This window comes from Bidens hawaiensis, unplaced genomic scaffold (genome assembly GCF_021521415.1).
Source record: "Bidens hawaiensis isolate Kalapana, Puna unplaced genomic scaffold, B.hawaiensis_p1.1 tig00000888_1, whole genome shotgun sequence".
Taxonomy (NCBI): Eukaryota; Viridiplantae; Streptophyta; class Magnoliopsida; order Asterales; family Asteraceae; genus Bidens; species Bidens hawaiensis.
In genome coordinates, this window is record NW_027491051.1 from 109,929 (window position 1) to 136,523 (window position 26,595).

Consider the following 26,595-nt stretch of genomic DNA (forward strand, 5'->3'; position numbering starts at 1 on the left):
AATATGGACAGCATGTTTGGGATTGAGTTTGAAAAGTGCTTATGGCTTTTCAAAAAACCATTTTGAAAAGCCAGGATTTGGGGGTTTTAGAAAACTGCTTTTTAATCCTTTCAAAACGCTAAAATAAAAGGTTTTTTTGTGATTGTCAAACACCATTTAACTTATTGGTTTTTTGAAAAAACCAATAAGGTATTTTCAAACTCAATCCCAAACATGCTATAAGGGGGAGTAGTATTTAACAAATTCAGTAATCAACAAAAAGCTACATGACACCACGTGATAAATCATTATTGTGTAGAGGCGTAGAGGTAGCTAGTCAGGGTTGGGGTATTTGTTTTAGGGGTTTTTTAGATACACCATGGAGTGTTTAGGAAACACCCGCCCACTAAGCCACGGATCGGCTGATCCGCCGCTTATGGCTTGGATGTTTTTGAAAGTTGTGTTTTTTTTGTCATGTAGCTGTCTTTTGTGTTATTTTTTTATGATTTTGTCTTTTTGTTGTCTTTTGTTTTATTTAGCCCTTATTTTTCTTTTGTTTGGTTTGTTTTTTTGGCTCGGGTGTAACCGTTTCTTGATCGGTTTTGGAGGTGACAACGAAACAACAATTTTGTATGTCGGGTGAAAAGGAACGATATTTATATAATAATAACGACTTATGTTTGTTTTCTTTTTTTGTATGTCGGGTGTAACAGAATTTTTGTCATTTTAAACTAATAACGAAACAACAATTTTAAAACCAAAAACAAACAAAATAAGCATAACGCATGACCAGATTTATAAAATAATAATAATTAATACATTACGAGTTTGAAAAAAAAAACAAACGAGTTCGGGAAAAAGTAACAGCATACAAAAAACAAATCTAAAATGCGGCACCACCCGCGTCGTCATCGCTTACCTCCTCGTCGAAACGTGGCGCTGGTACCATGTACTGGGCTCCATGCTGCTGGGCAGACAAATAACCAACCATCCAGCTCACCTGAGTCTCTAGTCTCTGTAGCCTGGAGTCAGTGCCCGGATCCAAACGCACCGCGCGATGTGTACGCGGAACGCGCTGCGGGTGCTGATGCGGTGGCTGTTATTAACACGATAAGTTAACGCTAATAAGACGAGGATACAAAAAGGAAAATTAAACGATAAAATATAACGTACCTGATCACCGTCAACCTCGGGGCCCTGAATTTCCACCTCCGGCTCCTCGATTGGGGGAGGCTCAACAAGCGAGACCTCTTCGTATGGGGGAGATTTGAAGTTAGTGACCAGGTGATACTGGCGGTTAATCTTCTTGACGATTTGCATGCCTTGTGCCCGTCCACGTACCAGCTCTTGCGGCGGAAGCGGCGGCTAAATGGGTAGGTGCCGCAGTCGGTTCCCGTAGCCTAAAAAAACGGCAATCCACGTAACGAACGTGCCACCAACCAATTTCCCGCGGCCCTGCCTGTGCGAGTAAATGGCGAAGTAGTTGCCGAAACCCCGAGCTAGGTTGCAGTGCCTCCCCGTAAGCAGGCATCGCAAATAAAGCAGGTCACGGAGGTTGCAGTGTTCTGAACCCCTGTGACGACCCTGTACGGTGTGTGCTATAAGCCTGTGTAGGTACCTATAAAAAACAATAAAATATTATTATAATATAATTTAATATAATATAATAACATATACATATACAAATCTGTGCAACGGGTCCCTGATGGTTGATGTGACATCTGCCCTGATCCGACCCGACCCAGGTACCCGTTTCTCTGACCCGATCTCTTTCTTTTATGACTTAATATTTATTTATACTTATATTTTACTTTTAATAATAATATATATTTCCTTCCCGCCTTTTTCTCTCTCTTTCTTTCCGCCGTCCCCTCCCTCTTCCTTCTCTCATTCCGCCTTCTTTTCCCTCTTGTCGCCGTCCCGCCCTTAAACCTTGTTTCCCTCAACTCTTTGCTTGTCCTTTGGTTCTTCCCGCCTAAGGATGTCTGCAGCTTCACGCGCCAGACTCCTTACATGGAAGCCTGCGTGAAGACATCTTGTTCCTGCGATGCGTGAAGAGAACTCTTCCCGCAGCGCGCTAAGAATGCATGTTCTTCCCGCAATGCGCTAAGGATGTATGTTCTTCCCGCGATGCGCTTAGAATTCTTGTTCTTCACGCAGCACGCTAAGGATTTGTGATTCTTCCCGCAGTACGCTAAGGATTGTTGTGCCAGCCTTCGCGCTCGCGCACTCAGCCTTCCCGCGCTTAACCCTTTGAGTTTTTCTTCTGTTTAATCTAGCCGTTTGCTTTTGTGTTGTCTTATCTTTTGTGTTGTTGACCTAATCTGCTTTATGTCTGAATAGTTACTTTCGGCGCAGCATGCGTACCAACCCCATTGGTTGATAGAAAAAGTGACTGACATAATCTTTTGAGATCTGCTTTTGCCATGCTTGACCAGTACCTTTATCTGACCCGCCCATGCTTTTTACTGTTTTCCTGTCAGCTTTATCTTGCCCCCTGCAGCTGCCATATCTTTTGATATCTTTACTTTTCAGAACTTTTTACCGTTGATATCTTTTCTTTTACTTTTTGAGATCTTTTCCCCTTTTTCTAGGGTTTATGTCTCCTAGGGTTTCTCTATAAATAATAATAATATTTTCCTAACACTTCACACACAAAACACTTAATCTCTCTTATTATCTCTTCCTCCCTTTTTGCTCTCTGCCGTTGTCCTCCTGCCGTCTCCTCTCTTGCCTCCGTCTTCCTCCTTGTTCTTCCTGCTTTTCCGGTAATATATATTATAATTTACTTATTAATTATGCTAACTTATAATCAAGACTTAAAACAAATCATTAAAACAATAATCTTATTTATAGGTTAACTTGTGCTTGTTTAAAGTTGGTTCTTGCTTTATCTTACACCGCATCGTTTATCAAGTGAGTTATCTCGTATCTAATCCCTTTTTGCTTTTAATGTTTTGGGATGTTCATGTGTTCATACAACTTAGAGTCTCAAACTTGTTTATGAACTTTAGTCGCGCAGTATCCCATGTGTTGAGGACGTAGACTTGGCTGTTTATTTGTATGTGTGGATCATTAACCGTATGGACGGTCTATTCCGCAGTTTTCATGGTACCATTAGATGAACACGGGAGAACATTCGTTTATGATTTCTCTTTTGTTACACTTGCACAGTTAGTCTTGTTTGTGAGCTCAATTGTGAGCACTGGCAGTCTTGTCTCTTAGAGTTGGTCCCGATCAGATTACACCCTTGTTGAAAACCAGACATACACATGTTGCGCGCAGATTTATTGTTATCTATGTATTGTATTAAACTTGATTTCTCACCAACACGCAAGTGTTTGACGTTTATTTTAACACATGTTCAGGTTTGCAGTAGCTGTTTTGGAGCTTGTGGACACGTAGGACGTTTTTACTTTTGGACCTAGAATTAAAATGTATCAAGACAAGTTAATGTTGTTTGAATGTTATAATTTATAATATATTGATTTATGTTTGATTTATGTTCTTTATTTTCCCCGCTGCGCGTGCGCGATAAAATGTGTATTAATAAATATTGACACCAATAGTGTCACGAGTAATGAAACAATATGTGGCGCCCCGATGTATAATCCGCCTTTGGTCGGGGTGTTACAGATTGGTATCAGAGCTCGTTGACTTTAGGATAGGTGGTTAGACGTAACGGCCTAGAATACCTAAGAGTCCCTTCTCGCGCATGAGAGAAATCTCATGTTTGCGCGCTTATTGTTAATTACTCGTTATTTATGAATATGCTCGCACTTGCGCAGTATATGATTTTATGTTTTATTCCGCGATATTTCGATTTTTGTGAATTTCGATTTTTATTGATTTTACTTACATATTCGTTTGTTGGGATTGAAAATCCGAAAAGTCATGGTGATACATGAATAGTTGATTTTCAATTTCCATTTACGATTATGTTCTGAGGTTGGAGACTTGAAAAGTCATGGTGATACATGAATTGTCAACCTCCAATACTCATTTTCTTGTATATTTTATATTGAAGATTGGAAAGTCATGGTGATACATGAATCGTCAATCTCCAATACTCGTTTACTCGTATATTTTAAATTGGGAATTCGGAAAGTCATGGTGATACATGAATTGTCGATTTCTGATTCGAATTTGTTACCTTTATTAAGTCTGCATTTAGGGTCATTTATTTTACTTTAACTTTTGATAGTATCTAACTCCGTGAAACCAAGCTTTTCGAGGTTAAACTTTGTGCTAAAACTAAGATATTAACTAAAATTAAAATTTTTATAGAATGCCTCCGCTATCTCGCCGATTTCAGAGAAGAGAAGCCTCGCGCATGCGTAGACAGCAACGTTCCCAGGAAATGGCCGCCGCAATAGCCCAAGCCTTGAGCCAAAACAATACCAATACCTCCAGTTATAACATTAAATCCTTCAACGCGGGTAACCCTCCAAAGTTCACAGGTCTCGAAGGAGCCACCGTGATGCTCCAGTGGCTCGAGAAGATAGAAAACACTTTCCTTCACACCCAATGCCCCTCAGAAAGACGAACCCTATATGCTTCCAGTGTCCTGGAATCCAGAGCGCTTACATGGTGGAATGGAGTAGCCCATGCGCGTGGCGCAGAAGCTGCTTCTAGCATGACATGGGAGGAATTCAAGGAAATTCTTACGCGAGAATTCTGCCCTCCCAACGAAATTAAGCGCCTGGAGGAAGAATTCTGGAACTTGAAGCAGTACAGCGGTGAAGCGCGCGAGTACGCGACGCGCTTCCACGAACTAAGTTTGCTTGTCCCTCACCTTGTTACCCCTTCCCGCCGAGCCATAGAGAAATTCCTTGGGGGTCTCCCCATGGAAATTCAAGATTCTGTATGGGCCAGAAACCCAGTTACCCTCTCTGACGCCATTGAGTTGGCCGCTGTGCTCAGCGACAACCATGTCAGAGCAGGAACCCTGTTCCTGCGGGGAACTGAGAAGACCAAACTCACCAAAACTGCCCCTGAACCCGCAGAAACCAAACCTGAACCCTCAAACCGTAACAACCTCAAGCGCAGGCGCAAGGCCTATGCGCTTACCAACCCGCCCATTGTCCAGCAACCCGCATACCAACCCCCAGTTTACGCGCCTAACCCTCTGTCAGCCTACCCAACTCCCCCTGTAGTTCACAACTATGCCCTAACCAATCCAGCACTCCCTGCCCCGCCTCCTAAGAAACCTTACACAGGAAACCATCCCTTTTGCCCAACCTGTAGATTTCACCACCCAACCCAAACCCCGTGTCGACTTTGTAACCGATGTGGCCGTACTGGTCACACTGCTGAGAACTGTAGAGTCCTTCTCGCCAATCCGATTGCGCCAACACCACCAGTCTACCCGCAGAACCCACAACCAACCTACCAAAACCCACGACCCAGATCGTGCTTTAACTGCGGTGATCCCAGTCATTTCCGGAACGCGTGCCCGAGACTGCAAGTGCAAATCACACAAGCGAATCCGGTGAACCAGATTTCGAACCAAGTGGCACGCGGACGAGCTTTTAACATAACCGCGCACCAAGCGCAAGCGAATAATGACGTAGTTAATGGTACATTTTTGCTTAACGGATTTTATGCTTCTATGCTTTTTGATACTGGCGCCGATCGAAGCTTTATCTCTCGCGCCTTCGAGCAGAAGCTTGCGCGACCGCGCAACGATTTAAAAGAAGATTTTTCAGTTGAATTGGCTAACGGTGAAACTGTTTTAATTAACTCGGTGATTAAAGATTGTACGCTTAATCTTAACGAAAACGATTTTCTGATCGACCTCATCCCTATGCCTCTTGGAAGCTTTGATGTTATTATTGGTATGGACTGGCTCTCGCATAATCGCGCCGAAGTTATTTGCGCCAAGAAGTTGATTCGCATTCCTCGAGAAAATGGTGACCTTCACATCTACGGCGAAAAACCCTCCAGTGGTCTTAAACTTATGTCTTGCGCCGAAGCCCAAAGACTCTTGCGGAAGAAGTGTATTGCATTTCTAGCCCATGTGGTTAAACCCGATGAAGGAAAGAAGCTTCGCGATATCCCTGTTGTGCGTGATTTCCCTGAAGTTTTTCCTGATGATCTTCCTGGTATCCCTCCCGCTCGTGAAGTCGAGTTCCGTATTGATCTTGTCCCTGGCGCTTCCCCCGTGGCTAAATCTCCTTACCGTCTTGCGCCCGCTGAGATGCAAGAATTGGCAAGCCAACTTCAAGAGTTGACTGCTAAAGGATTCATTCGCCCTAGCTCTTCGCCCTGGGGTGCTCCGGTGTTGTTCGTTAAAAAGAAAGATGGATCGTTTCGCATGTGTATTGATTACCGCGAGTTGAACAAACTCACCATTAAAAACCGGTATCCCTTACCGCGTATTGACGACCTCTTTGATCAACTCCAAGGTGCCTCTTGTTTCTCGAAGATTGATCTCCGCTCTGGCTATCACCAGTTGCGCATCCGCGATGAAGATGTTCCGAAGACTGCTTTTCGAACTCGTTATGGCCATTTTGAATTCTTGGTCATGTCCTTCGGTCTAACCAACGCACCCGCCGTTTTCATGGATCTAATGAATCGGGTGTGTAGGCCTTTCTTGGATAAATTCGTGATCGTGTTTATCGATGATGTTCTGGTGTATTCTAAGACCAAGGCCGAGCATGAGCAACATCTTCGGTTAGTGTTGCAGAAGCTTCGAACCGAGCAGCTCTATGCTAAGCTTTCCAAGTGTGAATTCTGGTCTGATGAAGTACAGTTTCTTGGTCATGTTGTAAACAAGATGGGTATTCATGTCGACCCATCCAAGATTGAAGCAATCAAGAACTGGATTACGCCATCCTCTCCTTCTGAGATCCGTTCCTTTCTAGGCTTAGCTGGTTATTACCGGCGCTTTATTTCGAACTTTTCAAAGATCGCTTTGCCTTTAACAGCTCTGACGCACAAAGGTAAACCGTATATTTGGGGCTCGAAGCAAGAAGCCTTTCTGACGCTCAAGCGTTTGTTGTGTGAAGCTCCTGTTCTTGCGCTACCTGAGGGTAATGATGATTTTGTCGTGTACTGCGATGCCTCCAACCAAGGTCTCGGTTGTGTTCTTATGCAACGAGGCAAGGTTATCGCTTACGCATCGAGGCAACTCAAGGTTCACGAGAAGAATTATACAACTCACGATCTCGAGCTTGGTGCAGTTGTTTTTGCCTTGAAGATCTGGAGACACTACCTTTATGGTACTAAGTGTATCCTTTACACTGACCATAAAAGCCTTCAGCATATCTTTGATCAAAAGGAACTTAACATGAGGCAACGCCGATGGAACGAACTCATCAGCGATTACGATTGTGAGATCCGGTATCATCCTGGTAAGGCTAATGTGGTAGCCGATGCGCTCAGCCGAAAACCCTGCCAGCTTAACTGTATTTTGCCGCGCACGCATCTTCACTTCGCGCCGATTCAAAGCAACCTTGAATCGCGTATTCGTGACGCGCAGCGCGCATCCATCAGTAATGGTAATCTTCGCGCCGAGTTAGCGTGTGGCGCGGAAGCACTCTTTGTCCCTAATCTGAGTGGAATTCTCTGCTATCTTAATCGCATCTGGATTCCCTTTGATGAGAATCTTCGCGCTGATATCCTGTGTGAAGCGCACAAATCTCGGTATTCTATTCATCCCGGCGCTGATAAGATGTACAAGGATTTGCGCATAACTTATTGGTGGCCCGGTATGAAAAAGGATATTGCTGTGTTCGTAGCTAGGTGCCTGACTTGTTCTAAAGTGAAAGCTGAACACCAACGCCCATCTGGTTTGCTCGAACAACCAGAAATTCCTACGTGGAAATGGGAATGTGTAGCGATGGACTTTATTACCAAGTTACCTTTGACAGCAAGCAAACATGATAGCATTTGGGTAATAGTGGATCGTTTGACTAAGTCTGCTCACTTTCTGCCCATTCGTGAAAACTACCGTGTTGAGCAGCTCGCGCAGCTTTATGTCAAGGAAATTGTCTGCCGCCATGGTACTCCTTTGAGCATCATATCCGATCGCGATGGCCGTTTTATATCTCGCTTTTGGAAATCTCTCCAATCTGCGCTAGGAACTCGCTTGGACATGAGTACGGCATATCATCCTCAGACTGACGGTCAGTCTGAGCGAACTATTCAAACTCTTGAGGATATGCTCCGATCTTGTGTTCTTGATTTTGGAGGTAATTGGGATTCGCACCTGCCTTTGATTGAGTTCTCTTATAATAACAGCTATCATTCCAGTATCGGTATGGCCCCATTTGAAGCACTTTACGGTCGTAAGTGCCGCTCCCCGATTTGTTGGAGCGAAGTGGGTGAAGCTCAAATCACAGGACCCGAACTTGTTCAAGAGACAACCGATAAAATCGCCAAGATCCGTGATCATCTGCTGACTGCCAGAAGCCGACAGAAGAGTTACGCAGATCGTAGGCGAAAGCCTCTCGAATTTCAAGTTGGTGATCTTGTTCTCCTCAAAGTGTCGCCTTGGAAAGGTGTTGTCCGCTTTGGGAAGAAGGGTAAGCTTGCTCCTCGTTATGTTGGTCCATTCAAGATTCTCGCGCGTGTGGGAAAAGTTGCCTACAGACTTGACCTGCCGCCCGCGCTCAGTAATGTGCATCCAACGTTCCATGTATCCAATCTCAAGAAGTGTTTAGCTGACGAGAACCTTCACATTCCACTTGATGAAGTTCAAATTGATGAATCTATGCATTTCGTTGAGAAGCCTGTTGAGATTATGGATCGCGAGGTTAAGCAAACTAAGCGCAGTCGTATCCCTATCGTGAAAGTTCGTTGGGAGTCCAAGCGCGGAGCCGAGTTTACATGGGAAAGGGAAGATCAAATGAAGATCAAGTACCCGCACCTGTTCTCTGCGCAACCTACTTCGAGATAAATTTCGGGACGAAATTTCTTAAAGTAGGGGAGACTGTGACATCTGCCCTGATCCGACCCGACCCAGGTACCCGTTTCTCTGACCCGATCTCTTTCTTTTATGACTTAATATTTATTTATACTTATATTTTACTTTTAATAATAATATATATTTCCTTCCCGCCTTTTTCTCTCTCTTTCTTTCCGCCGTCCCCTCCCTCTTCCTTCTCTCATTCCGCCTTCTTTTCCCTCTTGTCGCCGTCCCGCCCTTAAACCTTGTTTCCCTCAACTCTTTGCTTGTCCTTTGGTTCTTCCCGCCTAAGGATGTCTGCAGCTTCACGCGCCAGACTCCTTACATGGAAGCCTGCGTGAAGACATCTTGTTCCTGCGATGCGTGAAGAGAACTCTTCCCGCAGCGCGCTAAGAATGCATGTTCTTCCCGCAATGCGCTAAGGATGTATGTTCTTCCCGCGATGCGCTTAGAATTCTTGTTCTTCACGCAGCACGCTAAGGATTTGTGATTCTTCCCGCAGTACGCTAAGGATTGTTGTGCCAGCCTTCGCGCTCGCGCACTCAGCCTTCCCGCGCTTAACCCTTTGAGTTTTTCTTCTGTTTAATCTAGCCGTTTGCTTTTGTGTTGTCTTATCTTTTGTGTTGTTGACCTAATCTGCTTTATGTCTGAATAGTTACTTTCGGCGCAGCATGCGTACCAACCCCATTGGTTGATAGAAAAAGTGACTGACATAATCTTTTGAGATCTGCTTTTGCCATGCTTGACCAGTACCTTTATCTGACCCGCCCATGCTTTTTACTGTTTTCCTGTCAGCTTTATCTTGCCCCCTGCAGCTGCCATATCTTTTGATATCTTTACTTTTCAGAACTTTTTACCGTTGATATATTTTCTTTTACTTTTTGAGATCTTTTCCCCTTTTTCTAGGGTTTATGTCTCCTAGGGTTTCTCTATAAATAATAATAATATTTTCCTAACACTTCACACACAAAACACTTAATCTCTCTTATTATCTCTTCCTCCCTTTTTGCTCTCTGCCGTTGTCCTCCTGCCGTCTCCTCTCTTGCCTCCGTCTTCCTCCTTGTTCTTCCTGCTTTTCCGGTAATATATATTATAATTTACTTATTAATTATGCTAACTTATAATCAAGACTTAAAACAAATCATTAAAACAATAATCTTATTTATAGGTTAACTTGTGCTTGTTTAAAGTTGGTTCTTGCTTTATCTTACACCGCATCGTTTATCAAGTGAGTTATCTCGTATCTAATCCCTTTTTGCTTTTAATGTTTTGGGATGTTCATGTGTTCATACAACTTAGAGTCTCAAACTTGTTTATGAACTTTAGTCGCGCAGTATCCCATGTGTTGAGGACGTAGACTTGGCTGTTTATTTGTATGTGTGGATCATTAACCGTATGGACGGTCTATTCCGCAGTTTTCATGGTACCATTAGATGAACACGGGAGAACATTCGTTTATGATTTCTCTTTTGTTACACTTGCACAGTTAGTCTTGTTTGTGAGCTCAATTGTGAGCACTGGCAGTCTTGTCTCTTAGAGTTGGTCCCGATCAGATTACACCCTTGTTGAAAACCAGACATACACATGTTGCGCGCAGATTTATTGTTATCTATGTATTGTATTAAACTTGATTTCTCACCAACACGCAAGTGTTTGACGTTTATTTTAACACATGTTCAGGTTTGCAGTAGCTGTTTTGGAGCTTGTGGACACGTAGGACGTTTTTACTTTTGGACCTAGAATTAAAATGTATCAAGACAAGTTAATGTTGTTTGAATGTTATAATTTATAATATATTGATTTATGTTTGATTTATGTTCTTTATTTTCCCCGCTGCGCGTGCGCGATAAAATGTGTATTAATAAATATTGACACCAATAGTGTCACGAGTAATGAAACAATATGTGGCGCCCCGATGTATAATCCGCCTTTGGTCGGGGTGTTACAGTTGAGGCTTTGGTGTCTGGCTCGAATTCTCCGTCTTTTATAGGCCAAGGTGTATCGCTAATCGCCGTCCAAAAACGTCTCAACACGTCATCTGGTGCTTCATGTATGCTCTCCGTGTAAACAGGGGCGGTTATATCCTCAATTGTGTACAAGCCTAGCGCTCTAGCAAACTCCTTCATCGACAGATGACGCCAAATCCCGAAAATACGGAACCGAACCTCCGCCTGGTATCCGCATCCTCAACCAGCATCGGGACCTGCAAATCTCCCTCCGGGCGTGGCCTGAAACAATATTTACATGTTTGTTAAATAATAAATTGTTACTTTATTTATAAGTTAATTGAAAACGAAAAAAATACCTGAAAACGAACGTTGAGTAAAACTCTAGCGTGAGGACCCGGTAAGCTGGCTCCTCTGCAGTAAACAATCTCTCCCACGGTGTATCATTTCTTACAATTCTTTCCAGCCTGTTTTCCGCCCGAACCAATTTTATAAACTCTCTATACAAGAACGAGTTAGGTTTTGGCTCCATTCTCCGAAGCTGCGTAAACTTAATTTGATAATCGGAGTCCGGGTCAAACCTCAAATGCGGGTAAATATCAAGTAGTTCGTCCCCTTCAATGTATCTATCCGCCATCTATGTTTAACACATAAATATAAACCGGTTATTGTCAAACCCGTAACCCAAACCCGTTTTCGGGTCAAACCGTAACCCAAACCCGATTATTATCAAACCCAATTAAGCCAAAACCATTCCTCTTTTTCGGCTAAATCCAAATCCAAACCACAATCCACACAAACAGTATCCAATTATCAATTCATATCATAGTCAAATTCACTCTAAATTTGATCTGAACTCAAACCGAAACCAAAATTATAAAAATAAACAATAACATAGTCTCTAATTACGGATCTACTAATTAAATCAAGAGCAATCGAACAAGGTAACCCAAACCCGTTTATCACAAACCCAAACCCGTTAAACATCATACCCGTAACCCAAACCCGTTTTCTATCTAGCCCTTAATCCAAACCCTTAAATCAACCAGTTTGATTAACAAACCCGTAAACCCTTAATATAAATGAACACCTATATCAAAATAGAGCAAAACATAGTTACCTTATTGTTGCCGGGTCGGAGTTGGTGACGAAGTTCGGGACTATTGGGGGACGGAGAATTAGGGTTTTAGTCTCAAAGGTGGTGTTTGTTTGAGATGGAATGTGTAAACTGATAGGGGGCGGCGGGTTGGTGTTGTGTTTAACTTCGATCCGTGGCTTATCGCCCGATCCGCCGCTTAGTAGTATATATATATATTTTTTTTAATTTAACTATCTAAGGTATAAATAAATTTTATATAAAATAATTTTATATATTCATAATATATAAACGTATTTATACTAATAAAAACACAAATTTGATATGGAACCAATACTAAATTACAAATTTGAATATATAAACGAATTGAAACTAGTAACAATTAACAACACAAATTTTATATTAAACCAATAATAAATTACAAATTTGAATAAATACGTCAAAAGACACTAGATATTACATCAAATTCTATACATGAAATTCTATACATCAAATTTGAATAAATACAAGTTCAAAATAGCATCAACACAGCAGCTCTTTGCCGGCCCACGGCTACAGGTTTGCCCCACTAGAAATGGAGAATAATCAATCATTACTCCCGGGTATCTTGGCCGACAGCAGCTCCCCAGCCACCCGGAAATCCGGAACTAGTACCTAGATACACCGGAACTAGTACCGTATACAGGTACCGTTATGCCCGCACATTTCCTCCATCAGCTGGCCCTTGCGATCTATCATGCAAGTCGACTGTTTGTGGGGACACCGAATTCATCAAAGATCGGTGCCATCTTCCTTATTACATTGGAAACCCACCCCATGGAGGTTGATACGGGACTTTATTATTACAGAGCTACCAGTGCTTCCCGACGCAGTCACCAAAATCCCAAGTAAAGGACACTGTCGGGATATATGAAGGGGGACTACTAAAGTGTTCCGCCTGCTCACGGCAGTTGCACTGGTAGCTCAAAAGTTCAAAATAACATCTACACAGTCACCACTATTATTTTTAAAATATATGTAAACAACCGAATGCAAAAAAACAAGGTTAAAAAATATATTTTTTTAAATTGTATTTTATATATATTATTAATGTATATATATATTTATATATATATTTTTAAAATATATTTTATATATATTGTTAATAAATATATATTTATATATATATTTTTAAAATCTATTTTATATATATTATTGTTATTTTGTAATAATAACAGACTCCAAAATAACATCTATGCAGCCACCACTATTTCAGAACGAAATTATTATGGCTGCATGGAAGCTATTTTTGGTCTCCGTCGTCATTATTTTCCGCCAACGTATGGTTTTATCTGGGCCTTTATTTTGTAATAATAACGGACTCCAAAATAACATTCACACAGCCACCACTATTCTTGAACGAAATTATTATGGCTGTGTAGATGCTATTTTCGGACCCCGTCGTCATTATTTTCTGGTGGTGGTGGTGGTGGTGGTTTTGGTGGTATAATCTAGGGGATGTTTTGAACGAAAGGTTGAGGGTTTGTTTTGATTTTGGCGATTTGAACGGTTAGAACCCGTGGGTATTTAACATCTTCAAAAATTAAAGTCTATAAGTCGCGTATCGACCCTTAAGCCGCTGATCCGATTTACAGCAGAATCCGCCGTGGATCGACCCCTAAGCAGCGGATCCGATCTACTTTTTGAAGATATTCATTAATATTTTAATATTTATGGTTCTGTTATATTTTTTTTAATGAAAATTTTTAATTTTTCATAAAAGAAATATTTTATAAGTTAGAATTTTAAAAAAATAAATTATTTATATGTTAGATTTTTTATCATGTTATATATTTTAAATATCATGTTTTATATTTTGAAATAATTTTTTATTTAAAATTTATTCTCGAAAATATTATTTTAAAAAATATATTATATTTAAGTTATACATTATATCATGTTTTATATTTTTAAACAAATATATCATCAAATATATTTGTTTAAAAAATATACTATTTTATTTATATATTTTAAATATCATTTCTTATATTTTTAAATAATATTTTATCATGTTTTATCTACCTTTTGAAGATATTTATTAATATTTTAATAGTAATGGTATTATAAATATCAAGTTTTATATTTTTAAATTTATAAAAACACAAAAATTATTTTAAAAATTAAATTAGTTTAAAGTTATATATTTTATCAAGTTATTTTTATTTAATAACACAAATATTTTAACCCTAATTATTGATAATAATACAAAACATCTCAAACATTTTACAAATCATCCTAAATAAACTGGCTCTTCAGTTTGCACTCGCCAAGTTTCCCTTATTTACATATACCCTTTTATACGATCTTCGTACAAAGACCTCCATTCGTGCGCCGCTTCGTTGGCGTATCCTTCCCATTGACGTGCTGGTAGCGGCACGGGGAAATTCCCTTCTAATTGTATGTTGAGCCAATGATTATCCTTAACATTTAACACTACTATTACCGGAGTCTGAGATAGTGGTTCCGGACTCATTCTCATTGGGAAGTAACTCTCACTGTAGGTCAGATGTAGGTTGATTAAAACACAGTCATACGTCTGAGCAACTACGTGTCCGTGCCCAGGTAACTTAAACCACCTACTCTTTTGCTGGAATAAAGCAGACGTTGAGTAGTCCAGCGAATCACGAACCGTGTCATAATTACCGGTTACCTCTTAGTTCAACCTTTCGCTCCACCAGGATTTGTTAGTGACCATCTCATTCCTCATGCTTGCTTTGACCTCCTTCCAGTTCTGTTGACGCATGCCTAAGCCGACAACGATTGCTCTGAAACCGCAATTACCATCTGGCTTTACATCTTTTATTCCTGAAATGAACGGGTATGCCCAGGTGGGGATGAGGTGCCTATAACTTTCTATGATTAGGACACCCTTAGGGTCACGCAGTAATGGAAAACGAAGGTCGGCTGGAGTCTCATGCTTTTTAGATGAGCGTTTCGGTGGTTTAGGTATCTTAAATCGGGCATGTGACTGAGACTGTGAACGCGACAATGATTGGGTGGGGGCTTCGGGTGTTGGTTGCCGTGACATAGAGGGGGCGTAGGAGCTGTGTCTGTGGGGATCAAATGACGGGGAGGTCGCGTAGGAGGAGTGCCTGTGGGGATCAAATGACGGGGAGGTAGCGTAGGAGCTGTGCCTGTGGGGATCAAATGACGAGGAGGTAGCGTAGGAGCTGTGCCTGTGGGGATCAAATGACGGGGAGGGGGCGTAGGAGCTGTGTCTGTGGGGATCAGTTGACGGGGACGGGGAGTACGACCTGTGTCTGTGGGTATCAGTTGACGGGGACGGGGAGTACGAGCTTTGTCTAGGGGTATCTCTTTTCTTGGCTTGTTGGTTTAGATTTGGACGCCCCCTAGGGTCGTCTCGTTTCTCAGGGTCCTCCTTGTTTGATTTCCCAGGAAGAACAGACATTAACTTTGAGAATAGACTTTTTTTTTGCATTCGGTTTTTTAGTCCTAGAACTTGTTTTTTCACATGTTCCAGTTCCGCTTCATAGTCTGGTTCTTCGTGTCCAACAGACGCCGGACTGAAATCGAGTTTCCTCCAAAAGGGGTCTATGTATTTTAATGGAATGCGTATATTGTTAATAGTGTGCCAGTTAAGCTTACAAGCACACGGCAAGCCCCATGATGTTTGCAACCGGTGGTCGCACTCCGCCCCCGTATCTAGCAATGTGTCAAGCAATGTCAGCTCTTTGTCAAGTTTAGCGATAGCAAAAAGTGACACCCTGTTATATAGCTTTTCAAACAAAGTCAACTTATGGTACTTCTTGATCCTAACACGGGAGTCTTCAAGGGTCGCACTGATTTCTTCCATTTGGGAATTCACGACCTCAAGGGCAAACGCCGTAATAGAGTCTAGCGAATTGTTCGGCCCCGAAAGGTGTCTCTTCAAGTTTGCGTGCTGGCCCTCTATTCTGTTTGTTGTATGCTCGCCGAAGTTTAGTCGGTCGTCAATCCAGCACGACACGAACTTCTCTTTGTAGGGTACCAACCAGTTGTCGCGAATAAAATACCAAGCCTCTACAAACAAATAATAAAAAAAAACAATTTAGGCAATGTACAACTAGAATCTAAAATCATGTTTACATAAAGGACAAAGACTTACCACGTCTGCCGTGTCCAGCTAACGCGGCTTCCATTTAACTGCAGTTGTAGTCGTACATAGATTTTTTTGACGACTCATACAGTACTTTCCACCAGTAATTGAATGATTTAGAGATATCATCCTGGAAAAGACTCTTATGTTTTCTCTGTATGTTCTGCATGATGTGCCACCTACAAAGGTTTTTGGTAGCATTGGGAAAGACTGTTTCACATGCATTCATTAAGGCTTGGTCCCTGTCAGTCAAGTTGACACGCGGCTCCCTGCAGTCGACGAGCATGTCTTTAAGGCGTTCAAGGGCCCATGTGAAGTTACACTCTTGCTCCCTAAAGATAACTGCGTGCGCAATACAGAAAGACTTTGATGTTGACGTCACACCAACAAACTGAACGAATGGCCACTTGTACATGTTGGTGTTGTACGTCGTGTCAATCAGCAACAAATCTGGGAACGCACACCACATGGTATGCGACTTCTCGTGAGAAAAGAAAACATTCTCCGTCCTATTGGTGGAAGGATTCTCCTATGTGTAAAAGGTAAACCCATGGGTTTGAAGAAAGTTTTCAAGTACCTACATTGGGTTTAACAAAAAATTAATAAATATTACAAATATTCTTATTAAACATGATTATTATAATAAAATGATATTATTAATAATATTCTTATTAAATCTTACAGAATATATATATTTTTATATATGATAAAACAAAACAATATATATTCAAAATAATATATATTAAAAAGACACTTACAAAATAATAATATTCTGATAACAAGTACCTGCATGGGGGTGTCATCAATTTTATCTTCGTCACGAAGAACCTTCACGACGTTGTTTATATCCCTAGTAATACATTTGTTACCGGGAAAGCTTTTCTTTAGGGCTGACTTAATTTTAGCAGGCCTCAGACCCTGCCTATACAACGTCGCAACCATATCAATTTCCTCGTCAGTCAGTTTCCTTAGTGTCGGGTGCCCCTCCTCAAACAAAACGGGATCGTGGTTGTGCGTCTCGTAGACAACCTCTACCTTCTAACAACCACCTGGCGCGTTGTACCTCCCGACAAGTTTAAATGGACAGCCCCTTTTAATACTCCCGGTATGCCTCACCGTTCCCTTGAGTTTTGGTTCCCCACCTCGATTGCATACAAGTTCAACACTTCTCTTCGTTGAACGTTGGACTGAGATAACACAACCATGCTCACGTCCTGTCTTCTTAACCCAATCCACCAACTCAGCAACATAATCAAAATACTGATATCAAGCAATGTAAATAAAGTAATATTTAGTAACGTGTTGAAAAAGAATAATAATATTTTTTTTTTAAAAAATAGGTCATACTTTATTAGTTACATAAGAAAATGACGTCTCCCGTATGAAACGATCACCATCATCATCATCATCATCATCATCATCATCATCAACATCAACATCAACATCGTCATCGCCTTCTTCGCGGTGACCCTCTTGAATGCCATCAACGACGTTGCTCGTGACTGGTCTTGACATGTATGGTTGCTCTCCTAAAGGTAACTGGTACGAATTCTGAGTTCCGTAATACGGACCGTCTACATGTAACTACTGCGAAGACTGACCATAAGACTCCTCGACTCTGGCCTCATATGTATTAGACGATGTCCTATTATCCTCCGGCCACAAAGGGTGACTTCCGCCGTATATGATATACCCCTGATAAAAAATATTTTGGCAAGAGAACATATAATATTTAAAAAATAACTAACGCGTTGTTGTACTATATAAAGTTTATATAAACACACTAAATAACCTGGTCAGGATTTGGTAAATCGTACTACTCGATATTCCCATACCCCGGCTCATGGTTCAAGTCGGGAAGTTCATTCAAATCTGGCAAGCCCGACTGCTCCGGCTGATCGTTGTATGCGTAGCCCGCCTGCTCGTCGTTCCCGTCACCAAACAAAATATCATATAAATCCATTATAGTTTAACAAACACAAAACACAAATACTTTCTATATCTAATCAACGAAAAATATTGTCTACAATGAAAAATGAGAAATGAGCATGATATATGTAGAGAAAGGGAGACGGATGTGCCAAAATTAAATTATTGACTTGATCAGCGGTGGATCGATCGATCCTCGGCGTATTACATACGGGTTATGACGGATTTGATTTGCTGATGTTGACGTGTACTCGATCAGCGGCGGATCGATCACTAAGCCGCGTATTTGGTACAAACATAGTAAGACAAAAGCAGTTGACATAATAAGACAAAAGGGGGTGATCCGCGCGACGGATCGGAAGATAAGCCACATAGTGGGTGAGTGTTTTCATTTTTGGGTGGTGTCTCTAACATCACCCTTATTTTACTCTTTGGGTCCAATAACAGAAAGTCTGAAGGTCAACCGAGCTGCTGTTTCTGATTTTGATTTTGATTTTGATTTTGATTTTGATTTGTTGGTGGGTCCTCTTCTTCTTCTTCTTCAGGTTAGTTGTCGTTGTTTTATAAAAATCCCATCATTCTAATCTAACCCTAGTCCAGTCCAATGAAATTAGGGTTCTTATTACTTGCCCACAATCTAATCTACCTCAAATGTTTATTATTATTAAAATATTCTTCGATGCTATATTTTTATTGATATTGATAATAAACATATTGGGATTGTTACAGGTAAGGTAGATTACCCATTCTCATTTGGGGGTTCACTTGTGTATCTGTGTGTGTGTAGGTCAACTATGCCATTATTTGCAGCTTCATTTTCATGTTTTTCACACTATCATTATTTTCAACTTTGATGTGGCTTGAGTTGTTCTACCCGTATTTAATTTCTTGTAAATAACCTCAACCCGTTTATCTAGAGCTGATATCATCATTTGGGATTGAGTTTCAGAAATGGTGTTTGTTTTCAAAAAGCCAACAAGCATAGTTGTCAATAGCATAGCACTTCCCCACTATATTATGCTTAGCCAACAAATAGCGAATGTTCTCTTTTTTTTTTTTCATTTTTTTTGTTTTTGGCTGACCTGGGGATTAGAAGTGCTGCATCTATCTCATAATCTCAGGCTTGATTTGCATCTGATTAGGCCGTAACTTAATTTTTTAATTTCATTTCAACTGTCGTCTCTATTAAAGGGGGTATTCTCTTTACATTTTAATCTTAATCATAGTTGTTAAAATGTTTCTTGCGGTTAAGCGCATTTAAAGCGCGAAGCGAATTAATTGCGAGTTGCGTGCCTAAGATATTTAAAGCGGCATTAATCTGTTCCCAACCTTCCCATGCGTATTAAATGTCAGTTAAACAACCTGCTCCTATTCTCTAGCAATACCGAAAACTCCGGTATTAAAGCACCATAATCTGTTCCCAACCTTCTCATGCGTATTAAATATCATTTGACTTTAGTTACTAAATGATTACAATATTCAGCATTTGTGATTAGGTTTTAGTTTTTTAATTTTTGGAAATCTGGATGTTATGATAGACGTGTTAATGCTTCAATTGTGGATGGATCAAATTGTTGTTCTTGACAGTTAAAATGAATGCTTATAGAGTTGTTGAATTACTGGATATTATGATAGATGTGCTAATGATTAGGTTTTTCTAATTATTAAGATGTACTTGATACTTGATGTTTTGGATTTTGGTTTTTGGTTGCTCTATGAACTATTTCAAGAATGAATGTATGTTTTCTTATTAAGATGTTCTATTTTAGTTAAAAATTTTTTTAATTCGGGCGCTTTTTTTGCGCTTATCGTCTGGGCTCTAGGCCCAGCCTCAACGCTTTCGAGCGCTTATCGCATTTGATAACTATGATCTTAATTGTCCAATTAGTGGGCCTAAATAATTGGAAATTTCAATTCCAAATATTCGTAAGTTCATTTTTGAGTTTTTAATTGTTTGTGCCTTTTATTATTTCTCTTTTAATTCTCATAATATTTTTATTTTGGTACTCAGGTAGATTTTAAATGGTATTATTTTTGAACTTTTGCTACTATGTTATTAGCATAATGCCATAATGTTGAATACTTGAATTTTAGCATAATGCTAATGCTGATAAGAACATGCATATATTTAGGCATGCTTTCGTGTTTCCTTTCTCGCTAAACATGAAATAGCGGGCGCTATTTACCGCTATTCGCTACGTAGCATATAGATAGCTTGTCGTTATCTACCGCTATTTGCTATTGACAACTATGCCAATAAGTTACAATGCAGTGTTTGGCAATCACAAAAATTCTTTTTATTTTAGCTTTTTAAAAAGGTTAAAAAACAGTTTCTAAGGCCCCAAATCCTGGCTTTTCAAAATGGCTTTTTGAAAAAGCCAATAAGCCTTTTTCAAACTCAATCCCAAACATGCTCCTAAACGTGTCAAACGGGTTGGTGGGTGATATCCAAGCTGTAAACGTGCTAATTCGTGATTTGAAAAAAAGGGTTAAGCGGGTTATTAGGCCAATCTTTTAACTAAAAGATTGGCGGGCTGACCTGTTTAACTAAACAGGCTAAACATGTCAACCTGAACATGACCGGCATTGGTCAACCTGAACGCGGCCCTTAAAATTTTATACGTATTAGAATTTAGATATGCCAACCCCAAACCTTATTCGTGTCGGTAAATGCCACCCGTTTCTTAAACCGCCTATTTTGTTTCGTTAGCCAACCTAACCGAAACATTCTGTATCTTGTCATCAAGTTTCTCATCACAATGTATCCTCATTTTCAAAGCCTTTTCGATCCGAGCAGTTACCGCTTTAACTATTACAGTTATTTCTTCATTTTTTGTTGTCAGGGGTTAAGTCGTAAGAATGCTCTGCTGTGGTTTCCTGTTCTTACTAGAAGTTTTCTGTTATGAAGTTGATCACTACTTGTAATTGTAACAAATATGGAGTTATTACATGGAAGCAGCTTAATCCCACATTTCAAAATTAAACAACCAATTTCGGTTTTCAGTAACCAAATCAAGAAACAAGATTCTTTTATCATCATAAACCTCTTTAGGTACGCGCGTTCTCTTTTCTCATCTTACTTTTTTATCTATTCACGCATTAACATTTGTTAAATCATCGTCAATGGTTTTGGTTCAAATCATTTCAGAGAAAATTTTCCAATTTCATACACGCGATGTAGAACTCTTGAGACACATTGGGATAACACTCAAAGCATTCGACGGCTAATTGTTCCAAGTAATGACGACTCAAAGCAGCCCGAGTTGGTTTTCGATCGGTTGCAGCTCAGTGATGAGGAAGACACTGACATGATGTGTAGCTTTGGCCATTACATTGCTCGTTTAGCAATATTAAATGAAGAATATTGGGTTGGTTTTAAACTTTTTTTTTCCATTTATAAACTAATATACATGGGTGTAAAGTGTAAACAAGCCTAGCCGCTCGTGAGCTATTCGATATCGGCCTGCTAAATGCTCGAAATGAGCCGAGCTTTTATGGGCTCGAACCCGAATTCGAGCCTAAAACTAAACTTGTTTAATGAAAGAGCCTGAGCCTGAGTTTCACTTATCGAGCTCGAGATGGCTCGTGAGTCTAAACGAGTCGATTAATAATATATTTTTATTTAATAGCTAGATATATACTTATATAATAGTTACTATAAGACATAAAATTATGATAGAAGTAACCAAGCAATCTATATTATGTTATATATAAAAATTATAATTAGTATATATATAACAAGCCAGGCTCGAGCTTGGGCTTGGCTCGTTTACACTCCTAGTAATATAGTCTCTTTCTTTTGAGTTAGGGGGTGCTTGGGATTGCTTATTTTCACCAACTTATAACTTATAAACTTTTTGAAAAGTAAAAAGGTGTTTGGGATTGCTTATATTGTGAGAGGAGAAGTTATATAAGTTACAATGTTGTAACTTATTAACTTAATATAAAGTTATAAGAAGGCAAAATAAGGAATCCCAAACACCCCCTTAATTTTAAAAAAGTTTTATGTGACAGATGGCAGCATGGTTGCGCGCAGAAGCCCATTGGGAAGCCTCAGCTTACAAGCGGTCAGTTAATATATACATACTTTAATAAGAAAACTGAGATTTATTCGGTTGATCTTGACATGTTCATTTTGTAATTTCAGGCATGCTGAGACTTTTAAAATGAAGTATGCTGACCAGGTAACAAAATTAAGACCAAAAATACTTATTTGATATGTTAAAGACATAAAAAAGTAACAATTAGATGAAATAATAATACTGAGAGGGAATGCGCATCAGCTACTTAATAAAATCTCATATAGATGATTATATCTTATGTCTATTCGAATGCTGAAAAAGTGTGTTTATTTAATCCTGAATGTCATATCTTAACTGATATCTAGTCTTTAAAAGCTCAAAGTGATATTGAAAACGATAATGGTTTGTTTTGAAATCCCTTTAACAATTAATGGTTGTTGATTGGTTGGGCAGGAGTTCAAAGCTTTGAAGAAAAGATGTTCAGGACAAGATGGGAACTTGTTGCAGTGTTTCTGTCTTGTTGCTGTAAGTCTCAGTTGATGTGTGTGTGTCTATAACTCTATATACATATATAGATAGGTTTTTACAATTTTTTTTGTGACTTTACAGGTTAAGAAGGAAGTCAAAAATATGAAAAGAACCGTCTTAAACAATGTAGTTGGAACTATGGATTTGAGCATCTGTCAATATTTGCAAGGAGAAACATATCCTGGGGTAAATGTGGTGTAGTTTACACTTTACAGTGAGATGTTGCAATGTCTCTTTAACATCTCAAAAATCATATATGTTGGCCAGCAAGGCTGAATAAAAAAGTCGAATTTTGACTTTTGGCTAGTAAATAATCTTTTGATGTACATAAGTGTACTGTCTGCATAAATCACCTTAAATTGTATTTTTTGAAAAGGTTATATTATTGTTATGAATAAACATGTTTGATGCCATTCAATCATATTTCGCCTGTAACAACATATGAAATGTAATCATACTTGTGCACATCTAACGATTGTTTAGCCTTACCTTCTCTTTACTGTTATTGCTATATTGCTGATCTGATGTTGTATTATCGTGTGTTGATTAAAGGAGATAAAGAAGCAGTCGTGTGTTTTGGCAAGTAAACAACCTTTTGATGCACACAAGTATGCCTACATTTCAAATGTTGTTGTCGCCAAATATGCCCGGCGTCGTGGAATTGCAATTAACATGTTAGGGCTAGCCACTCACATTGCAGCCTCTGCAGGTTAGTTTTGCAACATCATTTATACTATTATTTATGTTTTTATCTCTGTAGTTTATAAACTAAGACAATACTTTATAAGAAGATGAGTCAAACGGGTCAGACATGTTAGTCGGTTAAATTGTGTTGTTCGTGCGCAAGTCCTACCAAAAGGTTTGGTTATTACTGAAGTAATATTTTTTTTTTTTGAATCACACTCAAAATGGTAGCTGTTTATAAATATGGATAAAAATAGTAAAATCCCATTCGGACCTGCACAAATAGGGTAGCTCAAAAAGCTCGTGGCTCACTCGTAAAAAGCTCGTTTGTAGCGGAGCTGAGCTTGAGCCATGGTCGGCTCGCTCGTTTAGATTAAACTCCTAATAGTAGCAATAACAACAAATAACATATAAAAAAAGTTGAGAAAAAACAATAATAATACATATACCACTTTTTTGTATCACGATTTACGTGTATGATAAAAAGTTATTTATATTTTCTTTTATTTATTAATCTGCAATAAACAGTTTAAAAAAAACTGAACAAGCTGGCTCAAACTTTTTATGAGCCCAACCTGGTTCGGCTTGGCTCGTTTACATTCGCAGACATAACAAAATTATCGGGCATAACCCGCTTGACCTGTTTTAACTCGTTATATGTCTGCATGATTTACTTGGATTGTAATATTCGCTTGTTTTTTTACTATGCAAATAGGTATGAAGAAACTATATGTTCATGTAACCGCAGGCAACAAGCCCGGCCAGGAATTGTATAAGAAGGGGGGCTTTGAGGTTTGTACTTGACCCATTATTCTGGGTAGAATATGGATACACACACACATACATACATTCGCAGAAGTGAAATGGGACAATCACATAACATCCCAAATCCGTTTATTAAAATGGTTTTTTATGTTATATTCTCAAGTGACAGATTCTATGATCATATTTATTAAGTGTGTTTTTCTCATTGTGGGTGGCATGTTTTTGCAGTTTGTTACAACTAACGCATCAAGTAGTGGGCAGCTACTAATGCGGATGGAATTGTAAGCCATGTTTCACCATACTTTTGGCGCTGTGGGCACGCCTACATTGTAAATTTGCTTGTGAAGGATGTAACTATAGTATATGTGAGTAGATTTTCTTGTATAACAAGTAACGTAGAATATAAAAATACTACAAAAGTAAGGAACTAATTCACATACGAGTTAAGAGAATATATACATTTTGGCCCTTGTACGTGTTTGTATACGGTATGTTTAATAGGGTCATCAAAGAAAAGATGGATGTCATGACGACACACGGGTGGGGCGGATATGGATTACTGGTAAACTCATTTTTAAGTGATAGATGTGTTTATTTTTATTCTAGTGACAGTATGTTTTTGAAACGGTTAAAATACAAAAAGAAGCAATGCATTCAGGAAACTCCAATGTAATATTAGAGCATTCTTAATGGGTTCTTCATCCCCATCTTTAAAATTTAACCAAAAACCACAATTTCTCAAATTTGTACACCATCTTTTAAAAACCTCCCCCAACCCATTCTCCATTTATATCTTTATATATTTTTTTTTATTATTTATTTCTCTTTCTTCCATTTATATCTTAACTACTAAGGAGGGAGTTGAAAATGGAGTGCTTTGACATTGCTCTAAATTTGGAGATAGAGTTTGGAGGTGGGGAATGGATTGGAGCCATTTTTTTAGATGTTTTCTTTAAATTTTAGAGATGTAGATAGAAATAGGGAACCTAATGGGAATGCTCTTAGGAAACAGAATTTAAGCTATAAATTTGACTATTTTAGTTTATATTAGGTTAGAAGAAACAGAATAGTATAAGTTATAAATTCAACTATTTTATTTTATACTGTATTAGGTTACAAGAAACATGAAATTTCCAACATTAACAGTATAGTCAGTGATATTACAAAATACCTAAGCTTACATTTTTCAGATAAGCTCGGTTAGTACACCTTTTTAACGAAGCATGCCTAACAACTTTGTGAAGTTAGGACATCCTTCATAAAGGGGTTTCTTAGTGTCTGCTAGTAGTTCTTCAAACTTCTCATGGTCCTATATACTCGAATTCAAACTTGATCCGGATTTGTAGAGATGATTTGATGTTGATCTTAGCATTTATAATTATGGCATGGTTTAAGCCCAAAACCAAGCCCATTGTCTAAGCCCATAATTAACTCTTAGATAATGCAAATAATAAATAAATCTCTTTTTTATTATTAACGACTCGTAAAACCAGATGTTACATGACCATATCAGAATGTTAACAACTATAATTCGCAGCATTGTTTCAAACTTTTAAATCCAACAAGGATACTTAATATTGTGAAAATTACTCGTATCATGTCAGTTTTAATTTTAAGATGATCTATTGAGTTTATAAAATATTAGTGGTTATTTGTTTCATTGAAAAACCAGTTTTCTCAAGTGTGTAATGTGTTCAACATTAGTATGCACATGAACTTTTATGTGCAACAAATAGTTGAAGGACTTTTATAAAAAAAACAAAAATCATATTGGTTTTCTATGATATTTACCAATTTATTTTCACATAATAACTACTCTTAAATCTAGAAACTTATGCCCAAACACACAAGTGAACTCAGAAACATAACGTAAGACTATAGTATTGAAGAATAGGTTGACAGTGACAATTCTGGACTATGTTTTTGAATAAAAATACTGGGTTCCTAAGACAGTTGGGTTTGCGGCGTGGTGAGCTTTGCTCGATCGGCTGCCAACACGTGTCTCTTTGGCGATTAAATACACTCCCATTAATTGGGTATTATGCCTTGTTTATGGGGAGTTCGAGGAGTTGCTTGAAGATGTGTTTGTTTGTTGTAGCTTGGCCCAAACGACGTGGAGCTTGATTTCCCGACGGTGTAAGGTACCCGCAATTTATGCTTTTTGTTTTTGGGATTGGGTTGAGTTACATAAGTTTTGTAATTTTCAATATTCGAGTAAAAATCGTTTTTCTAAAACAAAAAGTGAACACAGTAGTGACATTTCATCAACGATTAAAGAATTGACTTAACTTGAGAAAAGGAGGAGGTTAATTGATGTTGGAACACAAATGAGTCTTCCTCAGATATTACTTTCTTAGCCATAACCCGCACCCTTACATGCGTGCACAAGTGGGCGATGGACATGCTTTGGGATTCTAATTACGCACTTTGCATACCCGTCTTTGTATATTTGGAGATTGGTACCACAGTGACTACATGTGGATAACTTGGCTTTGCAGAAGCTCAGTTCCTGCTGATGCCTTTTTTTGACTTGGTTTCTGTTGATGAGCGGCTACATTTGATATTGATGTCGATTGCTGCTAATGGTTCCACCAGTGCTG

General features: G+C 39.1%; 1 protein-coding gene across 3 annotated transcripts; it reads left to right on the forward strand.

Moving 5' to 3' along the window:
• The first annotated feature begins 18,589 nt into the window (after window positions 1-18,589).
• On the forward strand, window positions 18,590-24,500 carry LOC143544238 (GCN5-related N-acetyltransferase 6, chloroplastic-like). 3 transcript variants are annotated; one of them, XM_077036390.1, is made up of 10 exons: window positions 18,590-18,725; window positions 20,840-21,048; window positions 21,145-21,364; window positions 22,011-22,063; window positions 22,144-22,180; window positions 22,472-22,543; window positions 22,628-22,732; window positions 23,099-23,255; window positions 23,946-24,022; window positions 24,224-24,499. In XM_077036390.1, exons 2-10 carry the CDS (start codon window positions 20,933-20,935, stop codon window positions 24,278-24,280), a joined length of 894 nt encoding a protein of 297 aa, XP_076892505.1. In that variant the 5' UTR covers window positions 18,590-18,725; window positions 20,840-20,932; the 3' UTR covers window positions 24,281-24,499. The 3 variants fall into 3 exon arrangements, with proteins under 3 accessions (XP_076892505.1, XP_076892510.1, XP_076892498.1); XM_077036395.1 differs by lacking the exon at window positions 18,590-18,725 and having other exon boundaries at window positions 20,756-21,048; window positions 23,102-23,255; window positions 24,224-24,500; XM_077036383.1 differs by lacking the exon at window positions 18,590-18,725 and having other exon boundaries at window positions 20,758-21,048.
• Window positions 24,501-26,595: the final 2,095 nt, after the last annotated feature.